This window comes from Capsicum annuum, chromosome 10, assembly GCF_002878395.1.
Source record: "Capsicum annuum cultivar UCD-10X-F1 chromosome 10, UCD10Xv1.1, whole genome shotgun sequence".
NCBI lineage: Eukaryota > Viridiplantae > Streptophyta > Magnoliopsida > Solanales > Solanaceae > Capsicum > Capsicum annuum.
This window is the reverse complement of record NC_061120.1, coordinates 49576466-49592562: the sequence shown is the minus strand read 5'-3', so window position 1 is coordinate 49592562 and position 16097 is coordinate 49576466. Positions and strand designations below refer to the sequence as shown.

General features: G+C 33.1%; 1 protein-coding gene across 1 annotated transcript in view; it reads right to left on the bottom strand.

The window, feature by feature from the left end:
* Positions 1-13073, bottom strand: part of LOC107855998 — a 56933-nt gene extending 43860 nt beyond the window's left edge. The window contains exons 1-2 of the mRNA XM_047397637.1: positions 12780-13073; positions 10960-11083 (exon numbers count right to left, since the gene is read on the bottom strand). Of these exons, the coding sequence (XP_047253593.1) occupies positions 10960-11083; positions 12780-13073 (418 nt within the window). The remainder of the gene's footprint in view (positions 1-10959; positions 11084-12779) is intronic.
* Positions 13074-16097: the final 3024 nt, after the last annotated feature.

Below are 16097 nucleotides of genomic sequence, written 5' to 3'. Positions count from 1 at the left end.
TGACATATTATTATGTTTTGGATTGTCACATCCTACAGAGTGGCATGTTATTATGTTATAGATTGCCACCTCCTTCTGTATAACATATTATTATGTTATGGATTGTAACCTCCTTTAGAGTGGTATATTATTATGTTATGGATTGTTACCTCCTTCAGAGTGACATATTTTTTTATGGACGGTTACCTCCTTTAAAGTGAAATATTATTATTATGGACTGTCACCTTATTTAGAGTGACATATTATTATGTTATGGACCGTCACCTTCTTTAGAGTGACATATCATATTGTTAAGGACCGTCACCTACTTTAGAGTGATATATTATTATGTTATGAACTATCACCTCCTCTACATTAACATATTATTATTGATCATTACCTCCTTCAAAGTGATATATTACTATGTATAAACCATCACCTCCTTCAGAGTGACATACTATGTTATGGAACATCACATATTTTATAGTGACACGTCATTATGTTATGGATTGTCACCTTTTTAAGAGTGACACATTATTATATGGATCATCACCTCCTTCAAAGTGACATGTTACTATGTTATGAACCATCCCCTCCTTCAGAGTGGCATGTTATTATGTTATAGTTTGTCACCAGCTTTAGTGTGACACATTATTATATGGATTATTGCCTCCTTCAATGTGATATGTTACTATGTAATGGATTGTCACCTCCTTCAGTGCGACATATTAAAACAAGGTTTGCTCATTTGACCTTACATTGCATTTGCTACTAATAAGTTTTGTGCAAGTGATTAATAGACATGTTGAGCCATCCCCTCATTCAAAGTTGCACATTACATTTAAAATAGGTCATCCGCCTTTTAATGAGACATGTTGGGCCATCACCCTATCAAAGTGGCATGTTGCATTCAAGATAGGTCGTCTGTCTTTCAATAAGATATGTTGGGCCGCCACCCTATTCAAAGTGGCACGTTATATTCAAAATAGGTCATTCACTTTTCAATGAGATATGTTGCATTGTTACCCCACTTAAAGTGGTACGCTACATTCAAAATAGGTCGTCTGCCTTTCAATGAGTCAAATTAGGCCGTCACCCATTCAAAGTGGCATGTTACATTCAAGATAGGTCGATGACATTTCAATAAAGCATGTTAGGCCCTCAGCCCATTCAAAATGTCACGTTATATTCAAGATAGATCATCCTCTTTTCAGTAAGATGCATTGGGCCATCACCCCATTCAGAGTGGCACATTACATTCAAGATAGGTCATCTACTTTTCAATGAGACACATTGGACCGTTACCCCATTAAAAGTAGCATCTTATACTTAAGATTAGACGTCCGCCTTTAACTGGTAAAGGTTGGGTTATCACCCCATTTAAAGTGGCACAAAATATTCAAGATAAGTTATTCGCTTTTTACTGGTACACGTTGGGTTATCATCCTGTTCAAAGTGGAATAATATTTTTAGAATAGGTTGTACAAATTGGTTCTTTTAGTATCTCAATGTGGTCGTGTCAAATAGGTTTGTACCAATTTGTGTATATGTCAAGCTATATTTAAAAATAACTATTTTTTTTAAGATGTTGTCGAGAGTATCTGAAAGGATGAAATTACCAAATCAAAACCATAGGTGCGGATGACTCCAAAAAGGATACAGCATAATGTGGAAGTTTTTTTTAGCAGTAAACTGGAACATAGTCCGAAAAGGGACCTCAAACTCTTTGGATGTGAGTTGAAGGAATGACTTCCACCACCATCAAACTATATCCATATCAGAAGGCATGTGGGTGTTTTAGAAGTTTTTTATGTCAGTTTCACCTCCAAGACATTTATAAACTCACACCAGAGGTAACTTTCCTTTTCTTTAAAATTCGGGTAGCAATACACCTAGAGCTTTGGAAATTATGTCCATGTAGCACTCAGTTGGGGGTGTAAAGAGGACCCATATTCTTAATTGAGATGAATACCATCCTCTTTTTCATTACTCGATATATTTGTCACTCATTATAAACCAAATATCATCTAAAATAAGAGACTATCTTTTCTACCGATCGAGTCGAATTAGGAATAATCTGATTTCCTGGGTCTTGGGATATGTAGGCTGAGATGTTGATTGAAAACTATACTGTATTCCAACCTTTCCCCAATCCTCCTATTCCCCAGCTTTCTAATTTCATTACAATTTAAAAATCAGGATAGCTTGTGAATTCTTTAAAACACGTGCTTAAAATCAAGCGTTATGAACTACAAGTGGCCTGAATTCTTATGTAACCTGATATATATTGGAAACATGATACCGAGGTCAGGCTAGAACTCCCTAAAACTCATGCAAAAACCAACCCTTTTGAGAACTGAATTTGTGGTCGGACAAAAATTAAAAATGTTAAGATTCCTTTGTCAGGGTTACTTGCATCCAGCGTACCCAAAGGGAGAGGGCAGCTGTTGACACCTAATTTTTTTCCTCCATGACTAAGTTTAATTCTATGTTTCTTCGGTTTTAAATAAAATTACAACATTTATTTTATCCAGATAAAAACTTTCCAAACTATTCATTTATGTAATTTTGTCACTCTAAGTAGCAATTATATGTTTCGTATCTGTATATATGAGATCATATAATTTTGTTACTTAAATAACTATTTCTATGAAAAAATCATATTTTAATCAAGCGTTATCTTGAAAATTAATTCAAATGAGTAAAATCTCGATTTTAAAATGTCCTAAAAATGATTTATTTGATTTTATTTAACCAAGAAACTCATAAATAAATTGGTACTTAAATTCATGTTGGATTGGAATTTGATATTGTCAACTCATTAAATTTGATTTTAATTGAAATTAAATTAACCACAACTTCAATGCAATTGATCAATTAATTTTTAATTCGGCCAAAAATTAAATAGGGTAGGCTAAATCCTAACCTAATTGGGGTTATTTAAAAATAACCCCAAAAATAACCTAATCTACCCCCACCCCTCTATATTAAACCAACCTACTTCCCGCTACCAATAACAATACCCTTTGACACCATCAACCCATTTCAGTCGACCCAAACACCAGCCTGATACCCATATGCCTGACCTAATCCTTTTCTCCATTACCCCTTACCCAATTATCAACAATAGCCAACAAAAAACATCAACAACAAATATCCTACATTAACAATGTCCAAACAATAGCCGAAATAACGACAAAACATAGCAACACCAGTGTACAAATGTTGACAACAACTTCAGTAAAACCAACTCTGATCCAGCAGCCCGATGCACCAATAACCCATGATATGGAACCTCTCAATTCGTCCCTCAAATTCTATACATTTTAAATTCGAGTTTCTAAGAAATTCATACGAATTTGTATGATTTTTGCCATCTCAAACCTTAAACCATAACTAAATTTCAAAAAATACCTCTAAATTTTCCTTATCCCACATTCAAAATTCACCCTCAACTTTATCCCTTTTTGTTTCTATAAATACTATTATTAATCATCAGTGCAGGGATGGACATTCTTAGGCAAGAGCCTCATTGTAAGAAATTTAGCAATAGTAAGAGTTTTCACAGCCAAAAGGTCCTATAAGACTCTCTGAGCTTTGATTTTGGAAAAAAACTCAAAAGCTTTCCAGCAGTGGTAAAGCCATTCCAATCAAAGCTTGTTGTCCTATTGAGATAATCCAAAAATTGTAACCCACCCCTTTCATTAATCTTGTTCTTTGCTATAAATTATCTAGTTTATTGATGTGGGAATCAATTGGTTTTTTTTATTTGTTTGAACCGGCTAAATTTTTCATGGGTATTTTCACATTTATTTGAGTTTTTTTTTCATAATGAGTTGGTTAATTCTTAATTACTTTCTTATTTCCAAAGCTGAATCAAATCTACCCTTATGTTTTGTCTGTTCGGCTATCTTTGTTCTGAGGAATTTTTGTGTATTTGATAGTGTGGAGTTTTTTTATTTTGTATGTTTGCCTTAATATGCCCTTATTTGTAGTAATTTAACATCATTGTTGAGTAGGAATAGATGCAAGGAGCAATGAAAACTGAAATTTAGTTTGCTTAGACACCATACTCCTTTTATCGAGATTTCGTATAAGCCCAATGACCAAATTCTGTTGTTAGAAAAATTAATTGTTAGCATATATATTCACATTGATTACTTATACTAGGATCCACCTTTGTTTAAAAATTAAGAATTTTCAAACTAGTATATGTTCTTCATGTGTTAGTTAATTTTGTGTTGAATATAGTCGAATTAGTGATATGAATCTGAGTTTCCTTTATAGTTTTCTTTGTGCTCTGTAGCCTTTTTAAGTCATCAAATTTCATATTTTACGTTTTGGTCTATTGTCTAGCATTATGCATGTTCCTTGAATGATTATTTGTTCCTAATGTTGCCTTAATGGCATGATCTTCTTCAAACAGTGGCTTATTTATAGTTTAGAAGGTGGTAATTTACTGAAAGCTTTAAGAAAAAATCATCATGAAGGGGAATAAACTTGTGGAATGCTTGTTTTTGTGTTTACAAATATGCCAAATTGACCAAATTTGGATATTTCATTTGATGTATTACATGCTCATATATTATCTTTGAACTTGTTTATCCAGTTTAAGTTGGTCACTACTCTTTATTTTTATTTTTGATGCATGTGACATATATTCGAGTTCAAATGGACTCCATCTTCCATTGCATATACCTATGGGCCAATGAGGCCTAATATCACCGAGTCAAACATCAAGGCCCAAAAGGCTCCAAAACGAATTCAGAAAATTGAAGAAAAATTTGTGGCTAAATGCTACATAAGGAAGACAAGTACAAGTTGAAGACAACAATGGCAGAAAAAATAGAAATAGGCTAGAGGTATATGAAAAATCAAGGAATAAAGCCGGACAAATCCAAACTAGTTCATAAATCATTTTCTCAACTTTATTTATGTATTTATTTATTTATTCATTTTCTTTATTTTCTTATGATTAATTTAATTATTTTTTTAATTAATCTAGATGAATCCTTAGGGAGGAATTTTGTTGTGGTCTAACACACACATAAGTACACGAAATATTTCAAGTAATATAGTGACTGAAATTCAACTAAATTTTGTTTCGATAAAAGGTATTAAGTGTTTCAGAGTAACAAGATGATTGTGAAGATTTTAGTAATAATCTAGTCAATAAAGAAATAACAATGTGTGACAATAGCAACGTAAGCAGTATTGTAAAAAATACTAGTGAACATTCCAGGGTTGAGACACTTCTAACTATCTTAAAAGTCTCTATTCTTATCGTAGTTTAGTTGATTATTGAGTTATTGATTCATAGGGTTAAGAGTATGATCATGGTCTCTCGATCCTCTAATCTTCTACCTAACTGGATATTACAACCATATCGTTGAGCAGGGATGCAATAATACATTTAGATGCATTAAGATTTCATCTAGAAAGTGAACCAAACAAGGCTTCTAGGTATATCTATATCGTAGACGCTAATTCAAATCCCTTATTTTATAAAAGAATAAGAACCTTGCTACTTAACCTCTTCGTTCTATCCTATGATTCTCATCTCGTATTCATATAGGAATATAGGTGTATTTTAATGGTGGCCAATCATCAAAACAGTATGCAGAAGAGATAATGAATAACCCATATGATAATTCAACTATAAACTACTATAAGAATATTAAAATGTAATCATTTTTTTGGCCCGAACCCAAGAACAGGGGTGTTTAGCCACTTATGTTCAAATTCAACATCAAAATTAATAATTAATCAGAACAAAAAGTAATTTTGAAAGGATGAAGTTCCAAGAACACTAAAAGCAGTATCATAGTATTTTTAGCCGTTGTTGTACGTATGCCAAAATTATCATCAGTTGTGTTAAAGTGTTAATTTTATAGTAGGAAAAGTTTGGACCATTGAATACCCACCAACACATCATGGGGCTCATTCCAGAGGAACAAAGTCAGCGCCACAGGATCCAGAGCAAAGGATCAAAGTCCATGTTGCGAGGATATCATGGACCCTCAATGGAATTCGTCATTGGGAATTGATTTGACCTTCGTATCTCAGGGCTATCCTAGAGGCTCATTGGAATTGACACCAAAATTGCAAGGGTGATGCGGAGAACAATCCAGGGAAATAGCTTCTGCACCACACAGCTTACTCCCTCTTCAGCTCATTGCTTCTTTACTTGTTTTTGCCTCCTAATACACATTTTTTGAGCTCAATCCTCTTCTTCTTATGTCCAGAAAATCAATTCTAAAGGTTCAATCATTATTCACTTCCCATAACATCCAATTGCATCCACTTTCATTCAAAATAAATCCTGCATCACTAATCATGTCCATTAGCTAATTCGTGAAATTAAAACTCAAATACAATAAGAAAAACATAGTTTAGCTTGAATAACAAGTCCTATTATGAGTAAATATTAGTATTTGGACAAATAAATATGCTTAATATCACCACCCCATACTTAGAATCTTTTTCTTCCTCAAACAACTTCAAGTAGACACTATAGCCAACTAAACTTAACACCACAACATAAGCAAAATACTTGGGTTGGGCACACATAAGCCAAGCATGACCTTTTAGCCAAAACATGTCAATTTACTTTTATAAGCATGGGATTATTCATTTCAAACATCCTTGCCTCAAAATGAACTTCTAATTTGTTGGCCAACTCAATCAAATTACTCAGTCAATAACACTATAAGTCACCTGACTATCATCCACATGAACCTTCACCATAAAAAAAATCACATATTCACTCCACAATCTAACAATATATATAACAGAATGGGAATATCAAAAACTAATTTTTTCACTCTCAATAAGGAATTCATACATGATAAACTATGAACCATAAGTTCGCCCTTAGTGTACTACTCCACTAATAGTAGAATGTTGGGATTAAGGATATGGTTAGTGTAACAACTGGCTTGTGTAGACAAGTTAAAATGTTTATTTTAATCGTCTTCCCTTTCTACTCAAATCTATCTGTTCCAATCAACTACTTTCCTATTCATGCACCGTATTGGCGAATCTTTCATGGCTATTAGTAACATCCTAAAGTAGAAACACCGACCAAAACTTCAAGAAACAATTAAAGGTCTAAGGGTATTTCAATGAAAAGTTAAAATAACTTTGAGGATCTCACACAATGTAGAAGAATGGGTTCATTCTTCCATTAACCCATTGGTCACTAATCACACGTAGTATGAAACAATCACTACAATGTTCTCACCTTATATTGGTGCGTGTGTCTCATTATTTTATCCATTCAACATCATACAGATCTAGGTCTAGACACTTCTAAATGTCTACCCTGAGTTTCTTTAATAATCCTCAAATCCATATTCTTAGAGAAACTCACATCTAGCTTTACAAACCAAGTCATTATCTTATGGTGGAATTTTTCTCTTCACGTTCCTCGATGTAAGAGGCGATTACTCGTGCGATAGAGCCAATCTCGCAACTTATTAGACACATTATATTAATAAAACACATTTTCACATGCATATGAGATTGATCATGAATTCAAGTTTCTTATATTAATAATAATTACAATCAATTCATCTACAATACATAAACATAATCATATCCTACGTAATCCTAGAGTCATAACATGTTTCTCAAACAAGTCTCTAGATATCGCCTTAGTAAAGGGATCATCTATCATTTCTCGTGTACGAATGTATTATAAATTTATTTCTCCACTTGCTACTATGTCTCTTATAAAGTTATACTTAATATCAATGTGTTTGGTCTCGATGTAATATTCAGTATCCTTCGTATATACGATATCCGCTTGACTGTATTAATACAAAATCATGGGATCCTTAGAATTCTTTGCGATGTTCAAATGCTTAAAGAATCTCTTCAACTAAACAACTTCTTGACTACAGATGCATAAGCCACAAATTCAAATTCCATAGTTGACAGGGTTGTGCAAGTTTGTTTCTTACTTCTCCATGAAATTGCACCACTATATAGCAAGAAGGTATAATCAAAAGTTGATTTTCCATCAACCGATCACCAGCCTAATCAGTATTTGTATAACCTCTTATAGATAAATCGAATCCACTATATCATAGCGAATAATCAGCAATTCCCTTCAGGTATTGAAAAATTCTCCTTACTAATCTTCAATGATCTCTTCCGGGATTGGATTGATACCTGCTAACCTGACCTATGGCATAACAAATGTCTGAACGAGTACACATCATAGGGTATATCAAACTCCCAACTGCACTAGAATATGGTACTCGAGACATGTCTTCTTTTTCTTTTATAGTCTTAGGACACATTTCAAGGCTTAAAGTTTCACCTCTTGCCATAGGAGTATCCATGGATTTGCAACTATTCATTCAAAAACATTTCAAAATTTTCATTATGTATGTTTCTTAAGATAGACTCAAAATTTTCTTGGAACGGTCTATTTGGATTTTAACACCCAATATATAGTCTGCTTCGCCCATATCTTTCATGTCAAATGACCTTCAAAGCCATAACTTAACAGTTTTTACATACTCCAAATTATTTTCAGCTAATAAAATATCATCCACGTATAACGAAAGAATCACAAACATTTCATTAGAATTTTTTACATAGATGCAATGGTCTTCATCGATCATGGTGAAATCAAATGAAATCACTTTCTTATAAAATCTCAGGTACCACTACCTTGAAGACTGCTTAAGGTCATATATTGATCTATTTAATTTACTGACCTTCTTTTCTTGGCCTTTAACAACAAAACCTACAAGTTGTTCCATGTAGATTTCCTCATTTAGCTCTCTATTGAGAAAAGTGGTCTTCACGTCCATTTGATGTAATTCTAAATCTAAACGTGTGACTATAGCCAAAACCAAGCGAATTGAGGTAATTTCACAACTAGTGAAAAATTTTCTTCATAATCTATTCCAATTTCTTGAGTAAAATCTTTTTCCACCAATCATTCTTTGTGCCTTTTTATTGACCCATCTTATTTGCGTTTAACTTTGAGAATCCATTTGTTACCAATAGCTTTACGGCCAGAAGGAAGGTCAACCAGATCCCAGACTTTATTGGTCTTCATGGGCTTTAATTCTTCCTTCATTGCTTTTATCCATTTATCTTTTGAGGACTCGATAAAGCCTCAGTCACAGAATTAGGTTCATCCAATTCTATAGGAGATACCAGGAAGACATAATCCTCAATCTCATAAGATTGTTTAGGCACACCTTTTTTGGTACATTTACATAATTAAAGTTTAGATTCCTCAATAAGATTTTGGGATTCATGACTCCCACTTGGACCAAGAATCATTTCTTGTTATATTAAATTATCAAGCATGTCCGATGACATTATTTGATCATCTGAATTCAGCATTTCATAAAGAGGCTCATTTTTCTTTATTTCACCCCTTTTTAAAAAAATTATTTTCCAGGAATATGACATCTCGTGATTCAATTTCAGTAGTGCTTCCATCTTCCAATTCACTGATGAACACATATCCTTTAGAGTGTTTTGAGTATCTTATAAAGATACATTTCTTTCTTTTTGGACTTAGTTTTCCAAACTCACCAAAACGATCTTTAATAGATACAGCACAACCCCAAGGTCGTAGATCATTAAAGTTTGATTTATTACCAGTCCATAGTTCATAAGGAGTAGAAGATACTGGCTTATAAGGTACTTTGTTCAATATGTAGGCCATAGTTAATAATACATCTCCCCAGAAAGAGATTGGTAAATTTGTATGCGTCATCATGGACCTTGTCATATCCAATAATGCTATATTTCTTCTTTCAGCTACACCATTTTGTTGAGGTGTATAAAGAGTAGTTAATTGTTTGATAATGTCTTTCTCAATACACAGTTCTTCAAACTATTTTGACAAATATTCACGACTTCTATTGGTTCTTAATGCCTTTATACTTTTGTCTTATTGATTCTCAACTTCATTCATATATCTTTTAAAGCGTTCAAGTGCTTCGGGTTTATGAGATATCAAATAGACATAACCAAAGCTCGTGAAATCGTCAATAAATGCAATAAAATATGAAGCATCAGTCATTTCCCTCACATTCATTGGACCACAGATATCATAATAGATTAATTGGAAATGGAATTTGGCTCTTTTAGCCTTGCCAAATAATTTACATGTAATCTTTTCGGCAAGTTAATTTTGACAAGTTGGCATTTCAATTTTGGATAAAAAACCTAGACGTCCTTCCTTTGCCAATCTATTTATTCAATCTTGCCCTATGTGACCCAATCTAGCATGCGAAGTAAGTATATCAACACCATTATTCTTGAATAACATGACATTATACAATGGTCAACATAATAGTCATAAGTTGAAGGATTATTATCTAAAACAATAAATTGATCATAACGATGTCCAAAACCATAAATAAACATTATCTAGCATAATTCTTACACAATTACAATTAAAAAACAAATGAAAACCAACATTTAAGAAAACAGACACAAACACTAAGTTCCGTTGAATTTCTAGAGCATATAGGACTTCATGCAACATTAAAGACCGGCCTCCACGCAAATCTACTTTGCAAGTGTCAATCCCTTTGACTTCAAGTCTTGCATTATTTACTATATAGATCCACCTTGATCCAAATGAAACTCGACGGAACTCCACAAACGCTTCTCAATCTCGACTCACATGGTTGGTGGCTCCTGAGTCTACAATCCACATAGGATAATATTCAATTAATAAAGCAGTGCTAGAAACATATGTAGCACTTAGAGTTGTGTTTAGAAATGCTACCTTTTTCTACTCAGGACATTCATAGGTAAAATACCCCAGAACTTGGCAATTGTAGCACTTCATCTTGCTCTTGTCTTTTTTCTTAAAAAAACTTTTTTCATTTGTTGGAATTTGGCTTGTTCTTTTTCTCGAAGGGTCTTTTTTGGTATCTTTACCCTTCCCATTCTATTTCAACTTCTTCTTACACTTGAATACTGAAGAGCTCTTACCACTTGATTCTGCCATAAAGGCATTAAAAAAAGCTTTAGCAGCACCAAGCCGCTCATCTTTAAGTTCAACACAACGGGCAACATCAAAAAAAGTTTTGATGTAATCATTGTGGGTTAAGTTGACCTTCAATTGTTCCCAACCGTTGGAAAGTGATCAGATCACTGCCTGAACCTGTTGTTCATCCGAGAGAACGTGACCAGCACTTTTGAGTTGAGCTATCATATTTGAAATCACCCAAAGGTATTGTTTGATGTTTTGATTATGACGTTTCTTGTAAGTGTCAAACTTGATAGTCAGTTGTCTGAGGCGGGTGACAGAAGTACCCCCATATGTTCCTCACAAGTGTGACCAGATGGCATTGGCAGTAGGAAATTACTAATATTCATGTATGAGGTCATCAACCACAGAACTTACAATAATTCCACGTGCAATGGAATCAGCTTTTTTTTAAGCCTTATAAGTTTCAAGGTCTCTTATGTGTTGTGAAGTATCGGCCTCTTCAGGTAGACATAAGACATGGTTAATACCTTCAAGAGCATTTTGCTCTTCCAGTACATACCATATTTTACAACTCTAAATGTCGTAGTTGTCTCCATTTAGTTTTTCTCCTTTGTTTAAGTCAGCAATTATATTTTTTGATGCACTGTCTATTATTAAGAGACAATCACACAAGTATTTTATCATTTATGCATGCAAATTACACATTTAAGCAATTCATTTCACATAAAGATTTCATGTTTAGTGTAAAATCGAAAGAACACTTAAGAATCCGATCATCTTCTATGAACTAAATATTTGACCAAAATTATAAATTAATTTCTTAATGTGTATTAGTATGATAACTTTTAATTAAGTCATTTTAAACTCAAATAAATGAATGAAATTCACGTAAAAGGAGATAAACAACTTAATATTTATATACATATATATATATAATATAAAGTTAATAAATAATTTCATGTTACAAGTCAATCTTAAGATAGAAGTCATTCCAAAAATATTCTAGACGACTTATGTACACCCAAAAAGGATCACTAAGCCAAATCTCGTGGTAAACATCAATTAATATCTTGCCCCAAGGGTCATGGGAAGAATTTGATAAAATAGCTAATGCTTTCCAATCCGAGATTTCTATATAGTTTTCTAGTTCTTCATGTTTTAATTCAAACAAATGAATAAAACTAGCAATTGTAATACTAGGTGACATCTTGAACTCTTTCAGTTTCTTCTCTTTTTTCCTTCGTATAGTCCTTTCATTCCGTAACAGATTTTGTATAGCCTTGGGAACACCATTTCATATGATCTCATGAACTCGAAAACATGCCCTTCGACGATGTGCTCTTCCACTTTGTCTCTATACTTGACATCCAAAAGTCCCACTTGAAGTGATTCGAGTTTGTCCCCGTTCAGTCATTTCTGAAATAGGAACCAAGAAACAATAAGAATGGATTAACCACTCAATGTGACACTTATGTCAACATTTATTGCAGAAGACAAAATCTGTTTATGAATGTTTAGGAATTAATTTAGACAAGGGTTATATCAAGTCTAATTTATACACTCATTTAATAAATAAAATTAAAAGGCATATTTTTACACTATATAATTTCTCATTATACAGTGACTATGCTAGTGGAAAAACATCACACCTTTTATTAAAGCAATTATATAGCCTTTTTTATTATTATTATAAAAAATCGTAAAAGATAATTGAGCAACAGTATACACCCTTTTCATATATATGTACTACAATTAGTACTTGTACTACATATAAGTACTATACAACAACCAAAAAAATAAGTAAAGGGCCCATTTTCACGCAAATAGATTTTAAGTTTTCCGGCAAATTTTTTGCCGGAATCATCCGTCCCTCACCGGATTCGGCCAACCCAAACCCAAAATCCACTTTTCCCCACCGGATCCACCCACCAACGGTGAAACTATCGCGGAAAACCATTTGGAAATGCCAAAATCGGCAACCAACAATCGTCGTCCCCATTTCTCCAGTATCACCCCTTTCAGCACCACTTATCGCCAGCAAAACGACCAACTCTTTACCAATTCTTAAAAATAATGTTTCTCTCTTAAGAGAAGTAAAACTAAACAGTGGCATGTCTTACGAGATTGACGGTGTATCTGATCGGATAAGCAGCCTCTGACTAGACTAGCGACGCGTCTAACCGGAGATAAAATTCTTACAGTTATTGTCTCTTACAGTTATTGTCAATATACTATCTTTTCAAGAGTTTTTACACACTGAACTTGAGAAATAACATTAAAACAGTGTAATTCAACCTAGTCTCTGATGCCATTTGTAAGAAAAATATTCAGCAAAATCAGTGTTTACCTTATATGTTGCAGCGGAAGAAGATGATTTTGCTACTGAAAAATTGCCCAAAATCTGCTTTGAATATCTTGAAAACAAAGCCTTAGAATCACAAACTAAATGCCTTTATTGGTCACAACAGTTTTCTTGCTTTTTGTGTTTTATTTTCGTCACTATCTTACTACTGAAGAAGCATAAATTGAAGTTTATAAGGGGATGTTGAGCAGTTTCATTTTGTAATTGTTCCCCCTAAAATTTTAAAATTATAGTCTGATCTTCTTTCTTCAGATAAAAAGAAGAGTTTTTTGGGTCGGGTCGGTCCACATGGGCGACCCATGACCCGTAATCCAATACTATGTCCCCTTTGGGTTGAATAATTAATTGGAGCTTTAGAAAAATGATAAGTCCATTTTATTAAATTTAAGTCAGGTGATATGACGTCCTAATTAAAATCATGACCAATGAGACGATGCAATATATTCAAATAATGTGGCAATCCAAGTCAAATATAAGAATCAGTAAAAAATGGTGAATTGCCTAAAATAATAGGGTTTTTTCCAATCACAAGAAACCTTGTCATATAGCATTTGTGATAAGCTCGATAACTTACATGAATCAATCCGAATGAGGCAAAAATGTTAATTTACGCTTGCACCGCCTACTCTCTACAATTATAAATAAAATTACATAACTTTCTGAGGACATTCGACAAGCATTAGAGAAAGCATCGACACCGACTACACATCTATTCAAAAGATTGATCAACGGAATATTGACTAGAGATCAACTCAAAACAACAAAGTGTTGTTGGATATTCCTAGAGACCAATCACATTTCTAGGAGATTCAACTCTTCGATAAATACGCTACTGAAGGCCCTCGAATCATGAAGAAGCTTAGAAGAGAAGAATCAAGTGAACAACAGAATTGTACTCGACAAAATTCATTCAATAATTATTGTTAAAAAATTTTAAGTTGCATTTAATTTTCAGCGATTATGAAAATTTGTTGTGAACAAATATATCTTCCTAAAGCATTTATGTATAATATAAACATATACTATGAAAGGTGAAAGCGAAATAGGTCTATATAGTGGTGGGGATAAGTGCTACAGCCTACAAGGATGGAGTTAGGAGTATGGGTGATGTGGGGTGAAAATAAGGTGTCTCCGATGTCAGGGAAAGAAAATCAACGTAGAATGTTGTTTGTAAAAAAATAGTATATTTATTGGCACTACGAAAGTCATTTCATCATTTTTAAGAAATTGTTTTTCTAGAAAAATATTTTTAAAAATTTTTTTACCGTGAGATTTTAAAAAATTGAAAAAGATAACTTCAACACACCTTAGATGTTGACTATTTTACAGTTGGAATGGTTGTGAAGGATTTGAATACAGTAAGGATCATTTGGTTGGAAAATAAGTTATTTTGGAGTTATTAATTTCAGAATTAGCTATTTCTGGATTAGTTATCCCATTCTTAAGAAGGGATAAGAAAAACACTACAATCCTGAGATAACTAATTCCGAGAAAAATTATCCCATGCATTTTATCCCAACCAAACGTGGAATAAGCTCCTCTTCTAAGTTAATCCCAAGATTATTTATTTTTATCGCTTCTACCAAACAACCCCTAAGTGTCTGTTTGGATGGTAGTTTCTCATGGTATGGTATGGTTACCAAGGGAACCATATTTGTTTTGATTGTTTTCTAAAAGGTATGATACGGTACGGTATTTTTTCATGGTTTGGTATCCATAAAATCCCTCAATTTTTAGAAACACCAATTTGGTGGTATCATATGATTTTCTTATTTCTTTTTCGGATTATGCCCTTACTTAATATTTGCTAATTCTATTTTACCGTCCACCCTATATTACTTCCAACTCTATGTTTTTATTTTTAAGCTTTTCCTCTACATTTTTCTCCTTTGCGTTCTTCTTTGTTCTTATGTTGTTTTCTCTTCTATGCTAGTTCTCTCTTTCTAGGTTTGGTTTTTTAAACTTAACTTCTTATTGTTTTCTTCTCGTGCTCTTTAAACTTCAGTGATTTTTTTTTGCTGATTCTCTTCAGTTTATGTCATGTATGATGTTGGTTGTGTGAATCAATTGAGTGATTTCTTTAATCTTGTTTCTACAGCCTGAAATTTTGACAATTGAGTGATTTGTTTAATCTTGATTCTGTCACGTTTGTATTAAATTAATATAGTTTCCGCTTTCATGCTCTTACTAATTTATATGAATGCAACTCTGTAATTAGGGGCGTATTGCAGCTGCTATAGTCACTACTCATTTCTCTATTTTTAACATATGAAAGTGAGCATGCTTGTTTGTCGGAAAACAAGTTCCTGAACCTTTATTCATTTCATTTGTTTATTTTTTGTGTCGGCATTTTTCATAGAAGTGCCTTAGGTTCAAACCGTAACTAAAATTGATATAATATCACCTTAATACTTTGAGCTAAGTGATCAAGTACACAGTAACTCCAATGTGCTATTTCTAGATTGCTTCTGACAAACACCTTGGCCTTAACCATGTATATTACTTCTTTGCTCTTTGAATAAAGTCTTTTCTTTTAATCAGAAAAAAAAATTCACTGTAAACCTCAGGGATTAGCACCAAAAAAGTTTATTAGAAACCAACACTAGCATCTTTCATATGTATAAGGTGGATCACCTTAGAGGTGAACTATTTACAAGACATGATTTGTGATAAATTTGTAGAAAGAAAATTATTTTATTAATAATTACTAATAAATTTAAAATTTATAATAATTAGAGATATTTTGATAAAATTACCCGTTACGATACAATACCA